The sequence below is a fragment of the Choloepus didactylus genome, chromosome 3, assembly GCF_015220235.1.
Source record: "Choloepus didactylus isolate mChoDid1 chromosome 3, mChoDid1.pri, whole genome shotgun sequence".
Lineage (NCBI taxonomy): Eukaryota > Metazoa > Chordata > Mammalia > Pilosa > Megalonychidae > Choloepus > Choloepus didactylus.
In genome coordinates this window covers 199,995,514-200,017,926 of record NC_051309.1, presented here as the reverse complement: position 1 = coordinate 200,017,926, position 22,413 = coordinate 199,995,514, and the positions used below count along the sequence as shown (strand labels likewise).

Genomic DNA, 22,413 nt, shown 5'->3' with positions numbered 1-22,413 from the left:
ATGAAAGAAACCAAACACCCAGCAGTGCACTCTTTTGAGAAATGTGCTTCCTTAACTCCAGGCTAATTTGAAGAAGTAGGGATTGCATTGGGAAGATGAACTTGACCCTCACGTTACAGAAAGTAGGCGGAGGGTAGAATTTAAGCTAAGAAAAAGGAGGGAAAAGAAAGTGTTCTCAATTCTTTTTTCTTTTCTTCTTCCTAGCAAGAACCAGTTGAGTCATCTTTGGGGCTTAGTAATGGAGTAAGTGATCTTTCTCCCGACTATGCGGTCCTGACTTCAGCTATAAAAAATGAAGTGGATAGTACGGTGAACATCATAGGTAAACTGTTTTGACATCTCATTTTCTATACACGCGAGCAGCCCTCCGGAGTCTGAAGTTTGTAAAACAGTGATCTTGAAATAACACAGTCAGTGGGAGGAGGTCCTGGAACCATCTCAAATTGCAAGTTCCAGCCCCAAGATTTCAGGGTGAAAAATAAAGTCCTTTGAGGATTAGATCAAAGAACTTAGATGTGTAAACTGCAAGAGAAGAAAGCTGAGGGGGACTTCCTAAAAGAGTCCAAGTGGATGAAACGGTTTTTCCCAGTGGCTAATGATTGATGATTCCCAGTCTTCTTTCAATATTTGGTCATGTGAACACATGTTGTTTATTTAACTTGGGAACCAGCTTTCCTCAGGAGCCCTCTGGGATGGTTCCATGGCAGACTTGCCTCATTTTACAGATGAAGAAACTGAGACACAGAGACATGGTGTCTAAGGGCACACTTTGATTCAACAAATACTTTCGAGCCCCTTTCATGTACTGGGCTCCATACTATAAGCAGGATTGAGAGTAGGGAACTGGGCAGACCCAATTTCTGTCTTCATGGAAGGAGAAAGATAGTAAACAGACAAATCCACAAGCAACTAAAGCATTACCAATTGTGATAAATGCAGCGAAGGAAAAGAATGGTGGGAGGAGACAGAATAACAGGGGACCAGATTTAGATTGGGGTAGCCTGTCAGAGGAGCAAAGATTCACCTGAGGGTCGTGGGTGAGAAGGCAAAGCAGGGTGGGCAGCAGAGCCGCCTGTCCAGGGCCTCTGAGGTAGGGACATACCTGAGACGACAGAAAAAGGCCAGTGTGGTTGAGTGTGGTGAGCACGGGGACAGCAGCAGAGAGGGAGACAGGGATGGTTCTGTGGGCCTCGTAGCCCAGGGGAAGGAGGTTGGGTTTTATTCTGAGTGTGATGGGAAGCCACTGGAGGGTTTGTTTTTAAAGTCTTGTTATTGAAATATACAGACAGCAAATTTTATGTGTATTTTTACATACACAGTGCAGCCACAGGGTGAGTTTTGGGCAAGGGGGTGACAAGCTCTGCATTACATTTTAATAAGGTCCCCTGGGCTGATGAGGACCTGGTGCGAGAGTGGAGCCCCAGCAATGAACTTGAGTTAATGTATCCCAGAGCCCAGAGCCTGAGCATCTTAGCCAAGGGGTTAAACTTTGCTGCATTTTGTAAACAGTCAGGGCCTCTGGTTTCCTCCATAAGGTCTTGCTGATAAGAACCACAGAGGTCAGGCATAGCTGTAAAAGCAAACCTTGCACCTGGGGACCTTCATTTCTGGGTTCTCAGGTTGAGGACTGACAGAAAGCTCCGGGCTGTTGTTTTGAAGTGGAATCCTATACGCAGGAACTCCTTTGACCTTTGAGGTCTTGGGCTGAGTGCAGTAGGAAGGAAGAATGAAGCATATGTTGAGTGTGTTTTCTATCTCAAGGCAGATATGGCCTCGCCTTCCTCCCAGAGCTAAAGTCTACTTGGCACCTCTGTGTAGAAGCAGTTTGTCCCATGGTAGTTGTTGAGCTGAGAGGGGTCTCGGAGATCAAACTTGCTTCTCAGTTTCCGGTAAGGAAGCCAGACCCTCTGAAGGGAGACTACTTACCCAACCAGCAGTCTTCCCAGCTCTCCTCCCTTTTGGTCTCCTGTAGCCGGAGTGGCCAAAAAGACTCTTCTGGTCTTTTGTTTATCTTGCCTTTCTCTTCTGGTCCTGGGAATTGTATGCCCATTGAGCTCTTTTTAAAAAGGAGAAAGTTTGCAAAACTCTATGCATCTTTCCTTAAGATTCAGCTTATTTTGAGTGGGTTGGTTGGTTTTTGGAGCTCCCCTCCACATATGAGGTGACCTGGACCTTAGATAAAATCTAAACAGAAGCCACAACCATACCAGAGTTCCTTCAATTTTTGTCAAGGCTTGAGTAAGAAAATCCTCTTTCAGGTTGACCGTTATTTGCCTTTTTGTATAATTAGCACTATATGGGGTTGGTACTAATCTAAGGAATCTTTACCTTCTTCCGTGCAAAGGAAGAGACCAGCTTTTGTTATGGAATCTCCTGATGGATCAAATGATTCTCTTCCTGGGCTTAATAATAAGATAATAAATGCCAGCAATGTGAGTTTGATTGTCTCTCTCTAATTAGTTGATAGCCCTCAAGAAGATATATAATAATACATGAAGCAGATACAAACAAGTATTTTAAAGAAATGGATAATTTATGATCATTGATGATAGCAATTCCTCAAATTTTTAAACGGTTCACAGAGGTTTTACCTACAGTCTCCCATCTGATCATTAATTGGCCGTCTCAATCTTTGTGATTTTGTGGAGAGAGAAGAGAAGCACAGAGAATTTGATTCTAAGGCCTCTGTGGATTTGTGAGATTCTGCCTCAACCTTTTAAAAAAAATGCTTTATTTAAGCATGACACCATTTCTAGCTTGCAGTTCATCTATTTATAAACTCAATACCAAAATGAAAAGCTTCAAGGTGTTTTCATTCTACTCTTATATGCATATGTTTATAAGATTGAAATTGGGAGCTGAAATAAGTACTAAATATTATAGCATTTTTCACATTGTCTGAAGGCTATTTTAGCTAGTGAAATAGATTGAAAATAATTAACTTGATCCAGTGAGGGCCAGCCACCAGTACGTTTTTATCCTGGATGGGGTTGACTGTTTTGTAAACATATCCAGTCAGCGTGCAAAACATGAAATGTACTGCTGCCCTGACAAATGAACTTTTACTTGATTGCTGTTGAGGTTTTACTTTTGTTCTTGCAAGAACTCCTAGCAGGAAAATACCCACGCACACACAGAAGTAGCTGTCAGACGGCTGTGCTGGTCTGTCTTGTCCGTAAGACTGAATGTACTTTCAGATTTAGCTCGCTGTGCACACCAAGGAGGAGTGTGGGGTCTGCATATAAAAGATGTGTCTTCTAATGTTCTCTCTCTCCACTGTGGTTAAGTGCACAGATTTTAGCCCCCATAAAACCTATCCTTGCTTTCCCTTTTAGGGGAAAGAGGGGAAAAAAAACCTTATTTTTTTATTTACTTTTTTTTAGCATTGAATTTATGTATGTGTGTGTGTGTGTGCGTGTGGTGACTCTGTTTTTAGGAAACGGAAGAAGCCGGCAGCCAGTTGAATTGTTCTGACAATCCCCACCTGGCATCTTGCCCAGGTTAGCAGGGCTTTTGCTGAGCCGTATTGAAATAATCTCCAGGCCAATGTAAAAAGTTTGCAGGTGTGGACATTCTGTCTGACTTGCCTAGCAGGGCTTTATTACCCCATTGTGTTTCTTGATAAAAGATAACCCCACCCTTCAATAAAGCAAAGATTGCTATGAAACAAGGGAGACCATTCATTACTCTAAAGTAAATAAAGAAATCCTTAGTGACTAGACATGGCAATTAAGAAATAACGTATTTTAGATTTTGAGTTAATTTTGGCTGTTCCTTTTTTTGTTTTTTTTTTCTTGATAATTACTTCCAAATTGGACTGACATATTTATATGACCTGAACCTGGAGTGACTTTATTTACCCAGCTTGGAAACCCAGGTACCAACAGGAAGGACTGAAGGAGCTAGAGAACAGATTTGCAACTTAATAGACCACCTTTAGGGTCCCCACGAGGCCTCATGGTTATCTCAGGGTGAGCGGCTGCCTCTGCACCGAGAATTAACAGTGGTCCAAGGGTGACAACGTCAATAGAACTGTATCTTCATCTTTTCCCCTCTCCTTTGTTCCCTGTTCTATTTTCCATTTTTACTGGTGCTTAAGGTACAAAATTCCATCCAGGGTATTCAACGTAGCTTGGCGGAGAGTCTTTCAATGACGAGAAGGAGTGAAGCTCCTCCGTGCATGTTTTCTGTGGATTGCAGCCAAGCTCCTTGTCTTCTGGGAGGATTGAGCTGTTCCCTCCTCAGAAGTAGGAACCAGAGACAAGGTATCCAGTTTTATCAGGATCCCTAGAAAACCATGTGAGCTGTGAACCAAGATATCACAGTGGACCCTGACACAGAACCGATACCGTACCTTATTTTTCTACCCCTTGTTGGACCTCAGAAAGCCTAGTCCCAGAGGTGAGTGTGCATGGGGCCTGTGTCTCAGAAATCAGCTGCTGACTGGGAGTCCTGGGCAGTGGTGTTTGCTGTTGTTCATGCAACCTTAGCAAGTTCTTATTTACCCAGGAAACCTGTTGTCTTTTTGTGCAGCTGTGCTTGTTTCTTTTCTCCTCCCTCATCCTTGCTGCCCCCATCCCATTTATAATTAACTGTCACATCCTCCTAGCTTCCCTCATCCCATTTCTCAAATTTGTCCCCTTCTTTTCTTTTTTCTCTGCTGGTCCCAGTTGCTTCACTCTCAGCTGAGTCCTGCCTCCCTTCTGCCCCCTCCCCAGTCATTCTCCACGCAGAGTGATGGCTTTAAAAGTCCTGGTCACACCATGGCACCATCCAGGACTTCCCATATTCCAAGGACAAACACCCGGGCACCCCTCGTGTTCCTAGAGTCCTGCGTGACCTGACTCCCACCCACCTCTTTCGAATTTGAATTATTGTGAGCATTTGGGCTCCCACTTGGCCGCCGGGGAGAAAGTGTATTGTTATGTGGAGCAGCCGCCAAGGCTCTGCCAACATAGTACAGTAAGAACTGGACGCTCGGCAGTGACACTGGGGAGCTGGCAAGCCAAGACTATTACCCAGATTTCTTCCCCTGGATTACTGACCTTTGAGACATATTGATTCGTTATACTCATTTTTTATTGGGAAACATTATTTGCTTCCTTTTGTGGTGCCATTTTTATGGGAGTGAAGTTTAAGCTGCACCGGCCACACTCTTGCTTCATCCTGCACCTAATGTCAATTTGTTGGGCCGAGTATGGGCTGCCGTCTGGAACACTCGGGCCCACACAGGGACAGAACTCCTTTCTGTGAAATCATTAGCCCTGTAGTGATTGTCTCACCATTACTCTTGGGTGCCTCAAAAAATCATGGCCACAATTTATAAAGAAAAGAGCACTAGAATTAGAAGTTAAAAGACTTGGGTCCTAGACCTTCTTCTGCAGTCATTTACCACATGATCATGGGCAAACTGCCTGACCTCTCTGAGCCTCAGTTTCCCTCATCTATAAAATGGAAATTGTAATCCTGATCCTGCCTACCTCGTAGAGTTTGTTGCAAGGACCAAATGAGATATACAAGTAAATCAACCTGTGATTAAAAGGTAGTAAATAATATTATGATTATAATTATATTATCAAAATTATATTAAAATTTATTTGGGGAAGAAAATTAGCCTCCCTCTGTGCTGCATCATCAGGATCGGCATTAGCGGTTTTAATACTCAGACTTCCAAACAGGGTTAAGTAGAAATTTCTCTCTATTGTGCCATGCTGAGTCCCGCATCTTATACTCCCCACTAATAAATTTTGTTCCTCACTTTGCAGCTCCCTGGGTGACCTTGGCAATTTACCTGACCTCTCTGGGTTTCAGTTTTTCCAACTGTAAAATGGCAGGAGCACGTCCCCTCTAGGGCCTTTCTTTTCCATTTCTAATAATCCGTTCCTCATAGAGGTTTCTCTGAGGCCTGGGGGCACGCTGTTTTCTCAGGTTGAGCCCTATGTTGACTCAACAGTTGTTAATAAAGTAAGAATAACCTTTTAAGGAACAAACCTCCCTAACTGTCCATGAATAATGTTGTTGTAATTCTCTGCAGCTAGGTTCAGAGAAAATGACATTCCTGTGGGTAGCGCTTTCCCTTATGTGCTGACCTTAATAAGTGAGAGCAGCTTAGTGGATTTCTAGCTCCTCTAACCATTTGAGAATGTCCTTGGCACCCTTAATATAAGAAATGTTGAAAAGAAGTTTCACTACTGATTATGAGCCCAGAGCCCCATTAAGGTGAGATTCAAAAGCTTTTATCCTAAGAGGAGCTTAGAACACCAAGAGCAGCTCAGGTCATACTTCATTAACTCTTTCTGTTAGGAAGACTTTATTGTAAAGCTCTGAAGATTTGAGCATTGGGACCAGGTAAAGCTGAATTTGAATCCTAGTTCTGCCACTTAGTAGCTCTCTGAGCTGCCTGACCTTGAACTCGTTATTTAATCGTTCTTTGTTTCTGTCTCTAAAATGGGGGTGATAATTGGACCTTCTTCATAGGGTCATGAGCTCATGGGAGTCAGCCACTTAGCACAGACTCTGGCAGAGGTAAGTGCTCAGGAAATGGGAGGTTGTGTTATTATAATTTACCACCATCAGGGAACTCTTGAGCACCTACAGAGGTGCCACTGTCGACCTTATTTATGGTAAGATTGCTAATAATTTGCTTATTCGTGCACAGAACTTTTCAGTTGTTAGAAATCAGCATTGCTGTCTGTTTTGCCACTTGGAGCAAAGGTTGGCTCACCTGGTGTGGAAAAAAGGCAGACAGAGAGAGATTGAGGTGCTTAGAGATGGGGCCTCAGTCACACCCCGAGAACGTCTCAGATGTCGGGATTTCCTTGGATTTGTGACTTGAGGGCTGGGAATAGTTTCTAAAGTGCCCTCTCCCACATTGGGAAGTGGTCATCCCTTCCTTACCGAGGCATAAAGCAGCAAGCTCCTGCGGGGAAAATTTACCCTTAGAGATAAGGTAATTGTATTAACTGGGTGTCCAGGTTGTGGCATAGAAAACACAAACCTATTTTTCCATTCTGGCCACCAGCATTCAAGTAATACTTAAAATCCAAGTAGAGGTGCTTAATCTCTGTTTCTTCTCAGAAGTCATGTACATTGAAGGTAAAATTTGCATACAGTAAAATTAACCCTTTTTAAGTTGCACAGGCCTTTAAATTTTGACAGATGCATTCAGTATGTAACAAATGACATATTCGAGACATGGAACATGTTCATCACCCCCAAAGACCTCCTTGTGCTCCTACCCCCAGCCCCTAGCAACCACTGCCCGCTGTTTTTGTCAATTCACCGAGTTTGCAAAGAGCCCACTTACTGGAACAGTTTTGAAATTTTCTAGAAAACATTGTCACCTCCCATATTTGCCTGAGCCCCCACAGGGCTCTGGTTTTCGGCTCCCAAATGGAATGTCTGGACCAGTCAGTGAGCCCTGGTGCCTCCATTCACCCATTTATTCAGCAGAGAGTCACTGAGCTGCGCTCATGGAAGTTAGGAGCAAGTGATATGGCTGGACACAAAAAGTTCTACCATATATAAGTAAAAAGTAAAATAATGCTATTGTTTGCTTAACTAGCAACCCGAGGCAGAAAGTCAAAGGTCGCAAAGAGATGTGACATCATAGTTGGGGCTGAGCAGCGGGGACGGTGAGTGAGAGGCTGAGGACAGCGAGGCCAGTATATCAGGAAGGAGCTCCTAAAACCCGGCATTCTCAGTCTTGCCTGTTGCTTGGTTACCCCCACCCCCTCCTTATTCCTGCTTCCTTGAAGCCTGTAATTCCTTTAACTGGAAGAAATACTCCCCTCCTTGACTTTCATCCCATGACTTCTACTCAACCCCCCATCCAGCTTTTTAATTTTTTTTAGAACTGTTGCCTTAAATTTATTCTTTATGTTCTGCCTTAAATGCATTCTCTAGATTTAGATGTGCTGGCCTGTACCTCTGCTAGACTTCTTACAAACAGGATCCTTGACTGATTGGTCTTTCTGTGCCCCTCCTAGAACGTGGAACAATATCGAATACAACAAAGTAGGTGTTCAGTAAATATTTGTTCGTTGAGTGACTGCGTCAGACATTGTGGGGAAAAGCAGTGAGGTGAGAATTCCCGGTAAGAACAAAGGGATATCATTAGGAAGAGCCTTGAGCTGCTGCCATCGCTTATACTCAGAGCTAGCTTGCTGTCTCTATGTTAAAGAATTACAGTGCAAAGGAGAAATGACGTTTTACAGCACTGTATATTAAAGGATCTTTGATTTAAATCAAATTTATATAAGTAAAGACCTTAATTGCCTTAAGTGTACAAGGTATTGCTTGTAAGACCCCCTCCCCCACCAAAAAACAAAAACAAAAAACCCACACTTTGTTTTCTGTCTGTGCTCACCAACTACTTCTGAAGACTTGGGGTAGGACAGGACAGGTCTAGGAACTAGCTCATGTTTTCCAGCCATTTATTTTTCCTGAGAGAAAAGGCAGAAGACAGCTTGAGAAAGGTTAACATTGGCACTCAGTCTGTGTCCAGTGGACTGCATAATTGATGTTCTCCTACTTAAACAGGATAGTCCAATGGTTAAAACAAGAATTTGGGAGTCCACCTGCCATGTATAGGCTGTCTTTCTTTAATTTAATCCCTGTTTTCGTTTTCTGGCTGTTGACTCAAATACCATGCAGTGGGTTGGCTTAAACAATGGGAATTTATTGGCTGATGGTTTGAAGTTAGGAGAAGTCCAAAATCAAGGCACTGCTTTCTCCCAGAAGACTGTGGTATTCTAGGGCTGGCTGCTGGTGATCGTTGGCTTTTCTGGCACATGGCGAGCATATGGCAGCCTCTCTTGGCTTCTCCTTTGTCTTCTGGGATCCATTGATTTTCAGCTCCTGATTATTCTCTCTGGCATTTTCTCTCTCTCTGTGACCTTCCCCATAAGGCTCTCAGTAATAGGATTAAGACCCTTCGCAATTCTGCTGGGTCAACCTAAACTGAAGTAACCTCATCAAAAGGTCCTATTTACAAGAGTTCACACCCACATGTTTTTCTGGGGGTACACAGCTCCAAACCACCACAGTCCCCTTCAGGAAAACCTAACGAGCATCTTATTTCCCATTTATATGTATGCTGTAGCTTTGTGGACTCTCTTGTCACATCCCTAAATCTGCTTTCCCAGACTCCTTGTGCCTTTCTTTCTTTATTAGCAAACCTGTGAATTCCTATTTCCCTCTAAAACCTTCCCTGACTAGAAGTCAGATAATGTTCTCCCTACCTCATGCTAGTTGTTTCACCACCACCCCCATCTCTCGTACATATTACCTGTCTGATGGCTGAACTTCTCAAGGAGACTGGAATGTGGTCCTCTTCTTGCCTAATCTGAACATCATACAGAGGGGTGAGAAAATGTCAGGGAGATGGAGCACTGCACAATCCAAACTGTGTGACCTTGGACAAGTCACTCTACCTCTCTGTGCCTGAGCTGCTTCATCTGTATTAGGATAGCGATTAGTGATTCTTTCCCTATGTGCTCATGGGTTGAAATGCTAAAAGTACTTAGATTGGTATGAGTAAAACATTGATTATGGTGGTAAAGTTTTTTGAGGACCTTGTTTTTGTTATTGTTGTTATTTTTATTACCATTTTATTATCTTCCCTTTATTTATTGTAACCAGTTTTAAAGAATATTTCATTCAATCAACTGTCAACAACAGTGTAATGTCAATTCTGGTTAAAATTAGGGAAGGGCAGGACATTCAATGAAATGTCACGACACACCTATCAGAATGGCTAAAATTTAAAATAGTGACAATACCAAGTGCTGACAAGGATGCAGAGAAACTAGATGACTCATCCATCACTTTATATAAAATATAAAATAGTACAGCCACTCTGGAACACAGTTTGGTAGTTTCTTACAAAACTAAACATGCAATTGTAATACAACCTGGTAATTTCACTCTTGGGCATTTATCTCAGCGTAAAGGAAACTTATGTTTATACAAAAAGCAGGACACAGATATTCACAGTAGCTTTATTTATAATAGTAAAAAACTGGAAACAACCCAGATGTCCTTCAGTGGGTGAATGGTTAAACCGTAGTATGTCCATACCGTGGAATACTACTCAGCAGGCTTGCTGATGCATGCAACAACCTGGATGAATCTACAGGGAATTCCCCAAAATTTACATATGAGTTCATTTACGTAACATCCTTGAAATGACGAAAGTCATAGAAATGGAGAACAGAATAGTGGTTGCCAGGGGTTAGGGACAAGGTTTTGGGTGTGGCTACAAAAGAGTAACTTGAGAGATCCTTGTGGTGAGGGAACTGTCAATAATATAACGGTGGTCATGGATACATGAACCTCTACAGGTGATAAAATTGCACAGAACTAAATACATACACATGCTCACACACACACACACACACAGAGATGAATACAAGCAAAACCAGGATGGGTGGATTGTATCAGTGTCAAAATCCTGGTTGTAATTTTGTACTGTAGTTTTGCAAGATGTTGCCAGTGGCGGAAATTGTAAAGGGTGCACGAGATCTCTGTACTATTTCTTAACACTTTTTGTGAATTTACAATGATCTCACAATAAAAAGTATAATAAAAAATTGATAGAGGCAGCGTCCAGAGCCAGGGTGGTCAGAATCGATTTTAACAGTATTCTGTAGAATAGATGCTACTAATGTCTGCCAGAATTGGGAAATGGACTCTATTCCATGGTTCTGGAATTTCCCCAGTGGGAAAACAGGAGCAGGAGCACTGGAAGTAGGAACGAGCACCACAATGTGGTAGATTTTGGTGATCCTTCTTCCTTGATAAGATTGGATAATGTCTCTCTGGACCACAGGGCTCAGAAAATAGCACAGCAGCTTCGTTCGGAGCAAGAGTAGAGAACAAGGGTCAGGCTCAACGCACTGTCCTGTCTGGTCCTCAGGCTACATCTGACCTTGAGTCCTCTGGTCACGCACTTAGCTGTGACCAGGCTTGAGTTGGGGCTTCACGGAGCTAGACGTGGCCGCCTGACAGGGCCCTTGGCAGCATGCAAGGAATGGCTCTAGGTGGCTAGATTGTTGGCAGGCTGCTTCTCTGGGGATGGAGACATCAACCCAAAGCTAAGGCTTGTTCTTCAGCTTCATGGCAGGTGACAGGTGGTGACCGGGACTCTGTCACCTGACTATTCGGTTCCTTTGGGGAAGATTTTTCTTTCTTGAGAGTATCTGCTATAATTTTGAAGTCAGTGGCCTGGGTGTGTGATGCCTCTCTTTTCTTTGAAGTTGTAGGACAATCACATCTGGACAGCAACATTGAGGATCAAGAGATTGTCACCAACCCACCGGACATTTGCCAAGTTGTGGAGGTGACCACTGAGAGTGATGAGCAGCCGGTCAGCATGAGTGAGCTGTACCCTCTGCAGATTTCCCCTGTGTCTTCCTATGCAGGTAAATGGGGAGGAGGGAAACTTCTGAACTGAGCAAAAAAACAGGGAGGGAGCTCCTTTAGTCTAGGATCACCAGTTTCACCCCACAGCAGAGAATTTCTCCTCTGTCCTAAGAATTGTTCTTGCTGGAATGATTGATGCTTTAATTTTCTTGACCAACTTCTTCTTGGGCACTTTTGTTCTCAGTTTGAAGACATGACCACAGCATTTCTTTTCTTGATCATCCATAACATTGTCAGGCTTGATTAACAAATAATAAGATTGCTTTGGGGAAACAGCTCCTCAGGGTCTATTTTATTTTCACTACAAGTTATTAGAGATCTTGCAGGGTATTTTTAGTGAAATCTCAGTCTGACCAAGCAGAATAGGAGCTCAGAGATCATCTCTTCCAGTGTTTTCAGTTTCAGAGGTGAAGTGATTTACCCAAAGTCGCAAAGCCAATTAAGTGTTTGGGTGGGATTTACACTAAATCCTTTGGACACTGAGCTCATTGCTAGATCCATTCCAGTATATTGAGTGACCTTGTCGCTGCCTCTTACTTTTTCCTCCTTTCTCTATTTAGTACAGCTTAATCAGGCCAGGAGTCTGAGCCCATCTCTCATTCCCCAGGGAATGGCCATATGATTGCAGGAATTGGTCCAGTGTCCCAGGATTAGAACCAGATTTAGTTCTTTCTTCCATTCTTATAGCATAAAATTATGGCATCTTTTTTCCACCAACATTACATCATCTTACACTCTCTTTCTTATGGTCTCCATTTAATTTTGGGGGACTATCATAATTAGGAAATATAAATACTATGTCAGTGTTATTGCTTTCAAATGTTTTTTAAAAAAAAAGCAGATGTGATATCTTGAGTAACTGCAATCAGCTCTCGTGAGGGATTCTGGGATTCATCCCAGGTCCTTTGCGTGCTGCTGAACGGATTGTTCTCCCATTAGGGTGCCACCTCCATCACGGGCACAAGATCAGCATTAGAATCAGATTGATTCAAGTAGCCAGTTGTTTGTGAATTATCGGCCACTAAACAATAACCTTGTATTCCCTGAACCCCAAGTTCCTTTTATGCTAAGAAGATAAGAGGGATGCAAGAACAAACCTTGGCCACAAGAATCTTATCACTGGTCAAGCAGGATAAGCTTGTCATCAGTTACTTATTCATCAAGCATATTTTGAACTCCTGCATGCGCCAGGTTCTGTACCCATCCCCAATAATAATAACTATTACTCTGTGCATGCTTATTGTGTTCTGGAAATTGTGCACAATGCTTGCTATCGATTGACGTGTTTAATTCTCATGAGAATGGGTGCCATCATTATCCCCAATTTAAAAATGAGGACTCTAAGGCTAGTGTAGGTAAAGCAATGCTGGTTGCACGTATGGAGCCCAGGTGTCTGGCTGCCAGAGGCCTCTGCTTAGCTGACCCCCGTAATGCTGCTCGGGAGAACCGCATAGATAGGCCTTTTGCCCTTTAGAACACTTCTGTGGTCTCATTTAATTTTCACAAGGACCCACCAAAGGAGACAGAACAGAATGTTTATGTCTTAATTTTATGGTTGAGATAACTGAAGCTTGAAACACTAAGCCACCTTTGTCTATGTTTATATAACTGGCTAAAAACTCATGACTCTTCTATATTATGCTGCTACAGGCATTATTACACCCCATGTGTTTTTTTTTTTTTTTTTTTTTAAGGGCTTGGGACTTTAGACTTTTATATTTATCTGTTGAATAAAATTTTTCTGTCTTCTTGGGGATTTTGGAAAGACCTCCTCTTGCTGTTCTGCCAGCAGTGGCGTTTTGCTTTAGCAGAAGAAACCAGAGAATAGCTGATCCATGCAGAGAGAAATGAAAATTTCATTACACTTTTTAAGACATTTGCATAGATTTGAAAAGAAAGATTTGAGTGCCACGATGGCAGGCAGCAGGAGATTTTGTTGGAGCCTGGCTTTGCAGCCTGCCCTTCAGTTCTTTCTGTTGTTTTCGTCATCTGAGTTCTCCAGAACCTTTTAGACGGAGGCTTATTGGGTGTATCAAAAATGTTTCATCAACACTACTTTTCTAGAACTTACAAACATGTAAGACGTTTATCTGTTACTGACTATGGCTAGTTTAAGTCTTTGGGTCAGCAGTTTTATAGTGTTTTGCCTAGGAAAGGCAGCTTTCTGGTTGTATTCACCTTTCTTGCTTTACATTCCCGAATAGAATAGGTTATTTGCCTGTTTTTCATGACAGCATTCCCTCCTTGGGACTATTCAGCTGAATTTCAACCCCCTCTAACCATCCTCCTTCACCTGTTTAGGAAATTGGTATTTGAGGGCTGTTGTTTGCTATTTTTTTCCCCTACTGATCACTGAAACATAATCCCAGTAGTATTTCAAAACCACTTTCAGTCTTGCAAGTCTGTCTTCTCTTCCATGGTCTAAATATTATGGTGAGAAAGAAAAGCACAGTTCTTTGAGTGCAAGTACTCTCATTGGATATGTTAAAACAACAAAACATTCTAGTTTGATGCGCAAAACTTTCATGCTGGCGGGATGTCTTAAAACCCACCCTTAGGAAGCTCTAGAAGATAGTCATGTTACTTTTAAATATCTGCTGTAAAGTCCTCTTGCCTGATCTGTGGCTCCAGGATTTTATTAGGTTATCAGTGGTTTATTAAAAGAAAGCCACAGTAGAATTTCTTTTGGGGAAGAAAAGTGCTGGTGGGGAGCAGACTTGAGAGAAAAGTGTAATACAAAGGAGTAATTACTTAGAACTAAGAAAATGGAGATTGCCTGATGACAGCATCTGTCAGTGTAGACTGGGTCCTCATGGAAACCATATCAGGCTTGGGTTCTTTTGGGTGGGGCAAAAGATGTTGAGATGAAGAGAACTCTGATTTGAACCTTTTAATCAAGCCTCCTAGTGAAGGCAATTGAAGAAATGATGGAATGAAATCTTTGTCGATCTCATTAATAAAGCTTACTGGACAAGAGCATTCCAAAAAAATGTACCAGGATGCCCAAGTGCAAAAAGGCTTTAACATAGAATTTATCATCTCCTTGCCCCATAATGTTCCTGAAATGGTTTGCCAAGAGTATTCTCAGGGAGGCATGAAGAAATGGGCCAAAATGAAGCGTCAACCTAAAGAGAGTATCATCCTAGAATTGTAACCCTGGAAGATGGACTCTTTGAGATCATCTAATCCAAATTTCCCCCTTCCCTCTCACCCCAGCTGCTTTCAGGGAAACCGAGATCAGAAAGGTTAAGTGAGTTGCTCAAGATCATGTACCTCATTACTCTGTAAACGTTTTCAGCTTATTTAGACCATGTTAGTGAAGCAACTCCATTTTTTTTTTATTTCATTGTATTCAAAGTAAGTTAAAAAAAATCCAAATTAATCAAAATGGAAATCCTTGTTGATTGAAAATGAAATAACAACTCAGCAATACCAGTGATCCAGAAGCTGTAGCTGCAGTGAACTCATTTGTCATGTGCAAGAAGTGATCCTAAAAAATGGCCATGGTGAAGTCAAACTCAGAAAACAGGAAACTGGGCATCAGTACACAAACAAAGCACTTTGAGCCAACTATTCGGGGGTGTCTCTGGGAAACCACCATGACTCTAGAGAGGAGGGTCTCCGGTCCTCAGGCAGAAGCTTCAAGCCTTTCCTCCTCCTGCACTGCAGGCCCTTCAGGCCAGTTTTTTAGGCAATAAAACTTAGCAACCTCATTCCGCTAAAATGGAGAGTTCAGCTTCAGAAGTAGTTCATCTTAATTTAGAAACTACGCTTTTCAGTTAACATTTGTGTCAGCTTACTAAGCTCAGAACATGTGTATCTTTTCTTGTCTGAAACTATTTCTCTCAAGTTGAAAACCAGGAAGTAGCATTCTGATCACACGCAGGATCTGTGCGTGGTGCCACAAAGGACTTTCACCAAGGGTCTGCCTTCCCACCTCCCCAGCATCTGCAACTTTGCACTGTGGTAGGGTCCCAGCCTTCTCAGCGTCCCTTGAGGCATGTTTGTTTTCATTTGAAGGGGGGAAAGGAACAGAATATGATGGTATTTATGGAGAGTAAGTCAGAGTGAAGGGAGTCTGGATCTAGATGGAAGGAAGAGAAACCGTGCTTCAGGGCACACACACACACACATGCACACACACACAAAGCTAAGCATAAAAATGGAAAGGGGATCTTGAAATTTCATCAGAGGTCCAAGTAGCAGGAGCACTGCAAGAAGCTGAGTGCCCGTGCCCAGTGCCCAAGGCGCTGGACTCAAAGCTAAGTTTTGTTTTCTTGCCTCCATGCTGACTCAGTCCCCAACTTTGGCAAGTGTCTCAACATCCCTGTTCCTCATTTTCCTTCTCACGAGTAGGGACCCTAATTCCTGCCTCCCTAGGACACTAAGCAAGCCTGGGGGTTAGTGTGAGGAGGGGGATTTTCCTTTCCTGTTGGTTCTGTTTTGTATGGAGACACTTAGGGTGCCCTCCTGGAGGTTTGTCTTGAGACTCATGATGGCTGCTTTGGGGAAGAATGAACTCAGTCTGAGGAGAGCACAGATCCGCCCTCCAGCTGCTGGTACCCTGCACCAAGGCTCAGGGGTCGGCCAGAGTAGCCGACATTCTCTCTTTCTCTTTGTCTGAGGAATGAGCCTGTGACATAGTTTGGCTGCTGGTTCTTCAGCCTCTCGTTTCGAGAGCGCTGGGTCTGGGGCTGGCGTTCAGTGTGGTAGGAAGGACCCTGCAAGGCTGGGAACCAGCTCTGCATGTGAAAATGGAAGCCAGATCCTCTGCAGGGATGGGGTGGAAGGCACTAGAGGACACTCGCCCATCTACATAGTGGGGGGATGGTGGTAGCTGCCCTGTCGCTCCCTGTGCCAGCTCAACCAGACAGGCGCATAAGGCATCTGGTACAGCACTGGCACATGGTGCTCCCTAAATGTTCACTGGGACAGTTTCTCTTTAGGCTTATTCTGTAAAATGAATGACCCAGACTAAGTAATGATCTCTGAGGGTCTGTTTATTTTAGAATTTCTACCCTTTATGCTTTCATTTCTCTATGGCCATGTCAACATTGAAAAACTGCACACCATCCCATTTTTACTTTAAAAAAGATTTATGCTTTTTTTACTTAAAAAAATTTATGTTTTTACTTTGTTTTATATGTACAGGTGATATGTAATCACTTACTATTTATTGATTTTAATGCAATTTTATTTGTAATATGTTCACACACCATATATTCCATTCAAAGTAGCTTTTGATTTTGACCCTTTTGTTCATCCTTTCTGTGGTGTAGACCCAATGTTGAACATGCCGATGAGCTCAGGATAGAAACCTAAAGGAACAACTAACATGTACTGATTATCTGCTCTGTGCCAGGACACGTGTAGGCCTTTTCCCATACACCCTGTCACCCATACACCCTGTCACTTTCTTGTCACATAATCCACTTAGGCAGTTGTTTATGTGCCCATTTTACAGATGAAGAAACTGCAGCTCAGTAAGGTTATATAACCTGCTCAGTGTCTCACAGCCAGATGACAGAACCAGAATGGTAACTGGATTAGTTGTCTATTGCTGTGTAACAATATAACCACTAACTTAGAGACTTAAAGCAACACACATTTATTATCCTGCATTTTCTGTAGGTTGGGAGTCCAGTTCCTGTGGGTAGCTGAGTCTTCTGCTTTGGGTCCCACAAAGCTACGGTCAAGGTAGTCTTCTCATCTGAGGCCTGACTAGGGAAGGATCCACTTCCAAGTTCATGCACTGAGTGGTTGACAGGATTCAGTTCCTGGCAGGCTCTTGAACCGAGGGCCTCAGTTTTTTGTTGACTGGAAGCAGCCCTTACTTCATTGCCACCTGAGCCTTCCCGGCATGACCTCTCGCTTCCTCAAAGACAGCAAGAGAAGGAGTCTCCTCCCCAGTCAGGTTGCAGTTTTATGTATCATGATGACATGTATCCCGTCACCTTTGCTGTATTCTGCTGGTTAGAAGCAAGTTGCAGGTCCCTTCCACACACCAGAGGAGGGACTCACACAAGAAAGTGAATGGCAGGAGGTGAGGATCACATGGTCCATCCTCGAATCTGCCTGCCATAGTAACAGGTGGAAGAGGCAACTCTATGACTGAGATAGAAGTACCAAAGGAATGTGAGGTCAGGGGGGGATCCGAGTGGAATGGGATGACTAGGAAGACTCTTGAATACTGTTGACTGAGTTAGGACTTAAAGGAAACAATTGACGTGGATTGGAAGGGAGCAGCAGTGTGGGGCATTGTGGATAGAGCGAGAGTGAGGAAAAGGGTCTGAAACAGAGGCAGGAGTGAGCAGAGGGTATGGGGAGCGGAAAGCAGATTGGCCTTGTGGGAACCAGTGTCCCACGCCGGGAAGTCGTGCAAACACAGCCTCCTTGCTGGCCTCAGACAGTGAGCCAGTCCTCAGCTCGAACACCAGCTTTCTCTAAAGGGCCAAGATTACAGTATTAAACCTCACTTTAGCCTCCCCCAAATAGAAGTTACTGTGTTCAGCCTTTACAAAGGGGAGGGAGATCCTTCGTTTAGTTACCCATCTCTCTTTTGAAAAATGAAGTGCTGTCACACCTTTTAACACACAGCCTGAGCCTCGAAACCGTTTGAGTGGCAGGAATGATGGCCCTGTGTTTTTCTCTCTGTGAACAGAAAGCGAAACTACCGATAGTGTGCCCAGTGACGAAGAAAACTCCGAGGTAAGCATGGCGCCTCTCGGCTCCAGGAGACGTTTGGAAGAGCCTTCCTAAGCAGTGCTTTGGTTTCCTTGCTGCTAGTTTCCTTACTTTTGATCCTAAGTTTTACTTTTGGATTTTGAATGAGACAATTAAGCTCGGGGAACTGAATGGGAGGAAAGGGAGTAAAATGTTAACTGTGAGAACGAGAGGCTCTGACAGCAGGAAAAGGAAATTGAAGTTGAGGCCGTGAAATGTTGATTTGCTACCAGTATAAACATCCTGGTCCACATAACAGAAATGGAATGTCCTGAGCGGCTACTGACCGGAAGTAAACATCAGGAAGGGCTCAGCAGTTAGAATCCCCACCCCATACCTGGATTCCCTCCCTCTGTGCATTTAATCTCCATTCTGAGTCCGCCTGCTTCCGATTTCCCTCCTACAGGCTGGGCTCTCACAATGGCAGGAAGTGGCTGTAAGGGTTCCTGCAAAGCCTGCTCTGTGCTTGTGCCTGAGTGACTGAGAGAGAGAGAACTAACATCTGTGCAGCAGCCATAGATGCCCCCGTAGATTCTGACTCTGCGTCTTGAAGGTCAGAAGTGGCAGCCCTTTCTCCGAAGGAAGCCGCCCTAGAGGCCAGCTGCTGGCTGGGCGTTCTGGAACCCCAAGTGGCAACCGTTTGAAAGTGGTCAGGGGGCATTCTCTGTCTGCTGCTAAGTTCCTCCCTGAACTTCCTCTGAAAATGCAGGTTGACTCAAATACCAGATGTGCCACCCAGGAGCTGGGAACTGAGTAGCCCGACTGAGCCAGAGACTTAGCTAATAATGAGGCTGGGAAGCTGGAGCAGAGAGGGGCCAAAAACAGTTGCTGCCTTGTTTTCCTGCTTTCATAGAATAGCATTGACCATGTTTCTGGGAAGGTAGCAAATGAGAATTGGCAAAAAATGAAGAGAAACCCTTGCTAGGGTAGTTGGCGGTAGGTTTCAGGAGGGTTCTAGAGTTGCTGAGCTTTCTGTTCATTCAGTGACTTTTAAGAAGTTCAGTTGAAACACCAACACATGGGAACAGTGGTGATTTTTTTTTTTTAACTGGTGCCATTCAGTAGAAGAAAAAGGAAAAACGTGTCTCAATTATTTTCTTTGCAAGGGGCGACCACACTGGCGGAAGAGGAACATTGAAGGCAAACAGTACTTCAGCAACATGGGGACACGGAGCACCTACCTGCTGCCCAGCATGGCAACCTTCGTGACGTCCAACAAGCCCGACCTCCAGGTCACCATCAAGGAGGAGAGCTGTCCCGTGCCTTACAACAGCTCCTGGCCCCCCTTCTCAGACCTCCCCCTGGCGCCCGCCGTGGGCCCAGCCGCCAGCAGCAGTCGGCCAGACCGGGAGACGCGGGCCAGTGTCATCAAGAAGACGTCCGACATCACCCAGGCCCGGGTTAAGAGCTGTTAGGCCCTTGACTTTTCCCTGGTGGTTGTTGGGGTTTCTTGGCTTTGTTTTGTTGTTTGTTTGTATTTTATTTTTCTCTCTGATACCTGTTTTAGACAAATCTAAGGGAAAAAGCCTTGACAATAGAACATTGATTGCTGTGTCCAACTCCAGTACTGGAGCTTCTTTTTTAAACTCAGGACTCCAGCCCTTTGGTCTATGTGTATCTCTAAAGCCTGCTGGATCTCCAGGGCTGCTCCCTCAAGTTCAAGGACGTCCTAGGACCAACCCGCACGGGCAGCGGAGGTGGGCGTCACCTGCAGTCAAGGCCAGCATGGTGGAGTGGATGCCCCAGAATGGACGAGAAAATGTGAACTAGCTGGAATTTTTTATTCTTGTGAATATGTACATAGGGCAGTACTAGCCACGTTGCGGTCTGCTTCTGCACCTTATCTTAAAGCACTTACAAATAGGCCTTTTTGTGATCTTGCTCGATTTCACAGCACATTCAGCGTCCCCCCTGCCCTGCCCTTTTCCCCATCGCCATCCAGCCTACTCTGTTCTTTTCCTCCTTTTCCTCTCCTTAAAGGCTGTACCCTACATCCCCAAGGAGGAAAAGAAGAAAATGAATTTCTACACAGATGTCCCATTTTAAGACTGCTTAAAAAAAAAATCTTTCTGATCTGCTATGCTTGAATGCCACGCGGTACAAAGGAAAACTATCATGGAGATATTATGCAAATTCCCAGATTTGAAGACGAAAATTCTCTAATTCTAACCAGAGCAAGCTTTTTTATTTTTTATACAGGGGAATATTTTATTCAAGGTAAAATTCTAAAGAAAATATAATTGTTTTTTATCTTTTCTACAGCAAATTTATAATTTTAAGATTCCTTTTCTTGTTTATCAGCAGTTGTTATTACATCCTTGTGGCACATTTTTTTTTTTAATTTTGTAAAGTGAAAAAGCTTTTATGAGCTCATGTAGCAATCAAATTATCCTGTGGATTGATAATAAATGAATATGATATATAGTTAAATTTTTTAATGGGCATCATGCCTGGCTTTGTCTGTGTCTACTTTAGAGCACAGTCATGGGACAGGAATGAGAAAGTATCATTTACGCTTGGGGGCTGTTTTAGTTTCCTAGGCTGCTCCAAACAAATACTGTGAAATGGGTTGGCTTAAACAATGGGAATTTTTTCACTTATGGTTAAGGCCAGGAAAACGTCCAAATCAAGGCATCATCAGGGCAATGCTTTCTTCTCAAAGATCAGCTGCTGGTGATCCTCAGCTCCTCTGCCACATGGCAAGGCACATGGCGGTATCTGCTTGGCTCTCCCTTCTCTTCTGATTTTACTGGTTTCAGCCTCTTGCTTCCACGGCTTTCTCTTTCTGTCTGTTTGAATTTCATTCTGTTTATTAAGGGCTCCAGTAATAGGATTAAGACCCATCCTGATTGATCTGGGCTGCACCGTAATTGAACTAACCTCATCAAAGGGAACTATTTATAATGGGTTCACACCCACAGGAATGGATTAACTTTAAGAACATGTTTTTCTGGGGTACATACAGCTCCAAACCACCACAGGGGGCAACGGTTTTTCCCTTGAGACTCTGGGGATTCCTGCTGTGAGGATGCAAATGCCTGGCTTTATTGAATGCTTGCCCTGTGCCAGCGCTGTGCTAAGTGTTTTACATGGGTGACCTTCTTCACAACTCACAGGTGACCTACAGAACAGGGACTTACATCTATTTCAGATAAGGAACCAGGGATTTAAAATCAAAAGGTGACATAGTAAGGCTCAAGGGCCCCAGCTGAGCCCAGGTCTGGTGTGACCCCTGATGAAGTCTTTTTACCCAGCTTGTCAACTCCTCTCCTATACTGCAAACAAATTCCAGCCGCCTCTGTATTTTCCCTGTTCTCATCCAAAGGCTTACAAATCTGACTGAAGTTTTGTATTTATGTCATATAGGGCCATGGATAAGACATTTTTAATAACAAATATTTATTAGATTCACTCCTCTTCCTAGGACTTAGTTCCTGCCCTCTGAATGTGTCTTTGGAATGAGCAAAATGAATTCAAGAACAACAGACGCCATGTACCACCCCTCGTGTACTTCAAGGCGTATGTATAACTGACCTTGGGAAAGTCACCCCATCACCTCGTGTGCTTCCACTACATCTATAAAATCAGGATAATAAAACTGCCTACCAACTCTGGGGACTGAGGAGGAGATTGCTAAGTTAATATTTGAAAAGGTGCCTTTCAGGAAAAGGACAAAGGACTATTTTTATGCCTATTCTCCATATGCGTGGCTGCAGATAAAATTAGCAGTCATAAAATTACCCAGCCCGTAACAAAAATTAACTGAAGCATTTTACTGGTTAATGTCTTATAGCTGAAATACCACACAGTGATGGTTGACTGCTTGTGTGAGGAGGACGTTTGATAATTGTTTATCTCGATTTCCCAGGAAGCCTCTTGCTTTCTTAGTGAAAGGAGGACTCCTAGCAAGGAAAGAGATGACCCCGCTACCCCACCCCCAGCCATCTTAGCAGAATGCTCTTTAGTTAAAAACCACTCTCTACAGGTCCTAAATAAATGAGTTCAGTTCTTCATAACATATCTAAATCTTATTGTTTATTCATCCTGTTTTTAAAAAAGCAGCATCAGAAGATGGCTCTAAGTCACTTGGCGTGGCCACAGAAGGATTAAGGGTAGCTCCCAGTTTCCCTTCCTATACCCACCGCTCACTCTTCCTCCTCCTCCTGTCCCTCCTCCCCCTGCTCCTCCTCCCAGCTCCCGTCCTGCCTCCTCCAGCCAGGCAAGGGGTCCCAAGGGTCCCAATCGCCATCCCTCAGAGTAGCCTCC

At 43.6% G+C, this 22,413-nt stretch overlaps 1 protein-coding gene across 2 annotated transcripts in view; it reads left to right on the top strand.

The window, feature by feature from the left end:
- Window positions 1-19,706, top strand: part of IRF2 (interferon regulatory factor 2) — a 91,054-nt gene extending 71,348 nt beyond the window's left edge. For both annotated transcript variants that reach the window (XM_037831090.1, XM_037831091.1), the window contains 4 exons: window positions 205-322; window positions 11,259-11,423; window positions 18,086-18,132; window positions 19,254-19,706. In XM_037831090.1, coding sequence (XP_037687018.1) covers window positions 205-322; window positions 11,259-11,423; window positions 18,086-18,132; window positions 19,254-19,562 — 639 coding nt within the window. In that variant the 3' untranslated portion in view covers window positions 19,563-19,706. The remainder of the gene's footprint in view (window positions 1-204; window positions 323-11,258; window positions 11,424-18,085; window positions 18,133-19,253) is intronic.
- Window positions 19,707-22,413: the final 2,707 nt, after the last annotated feature.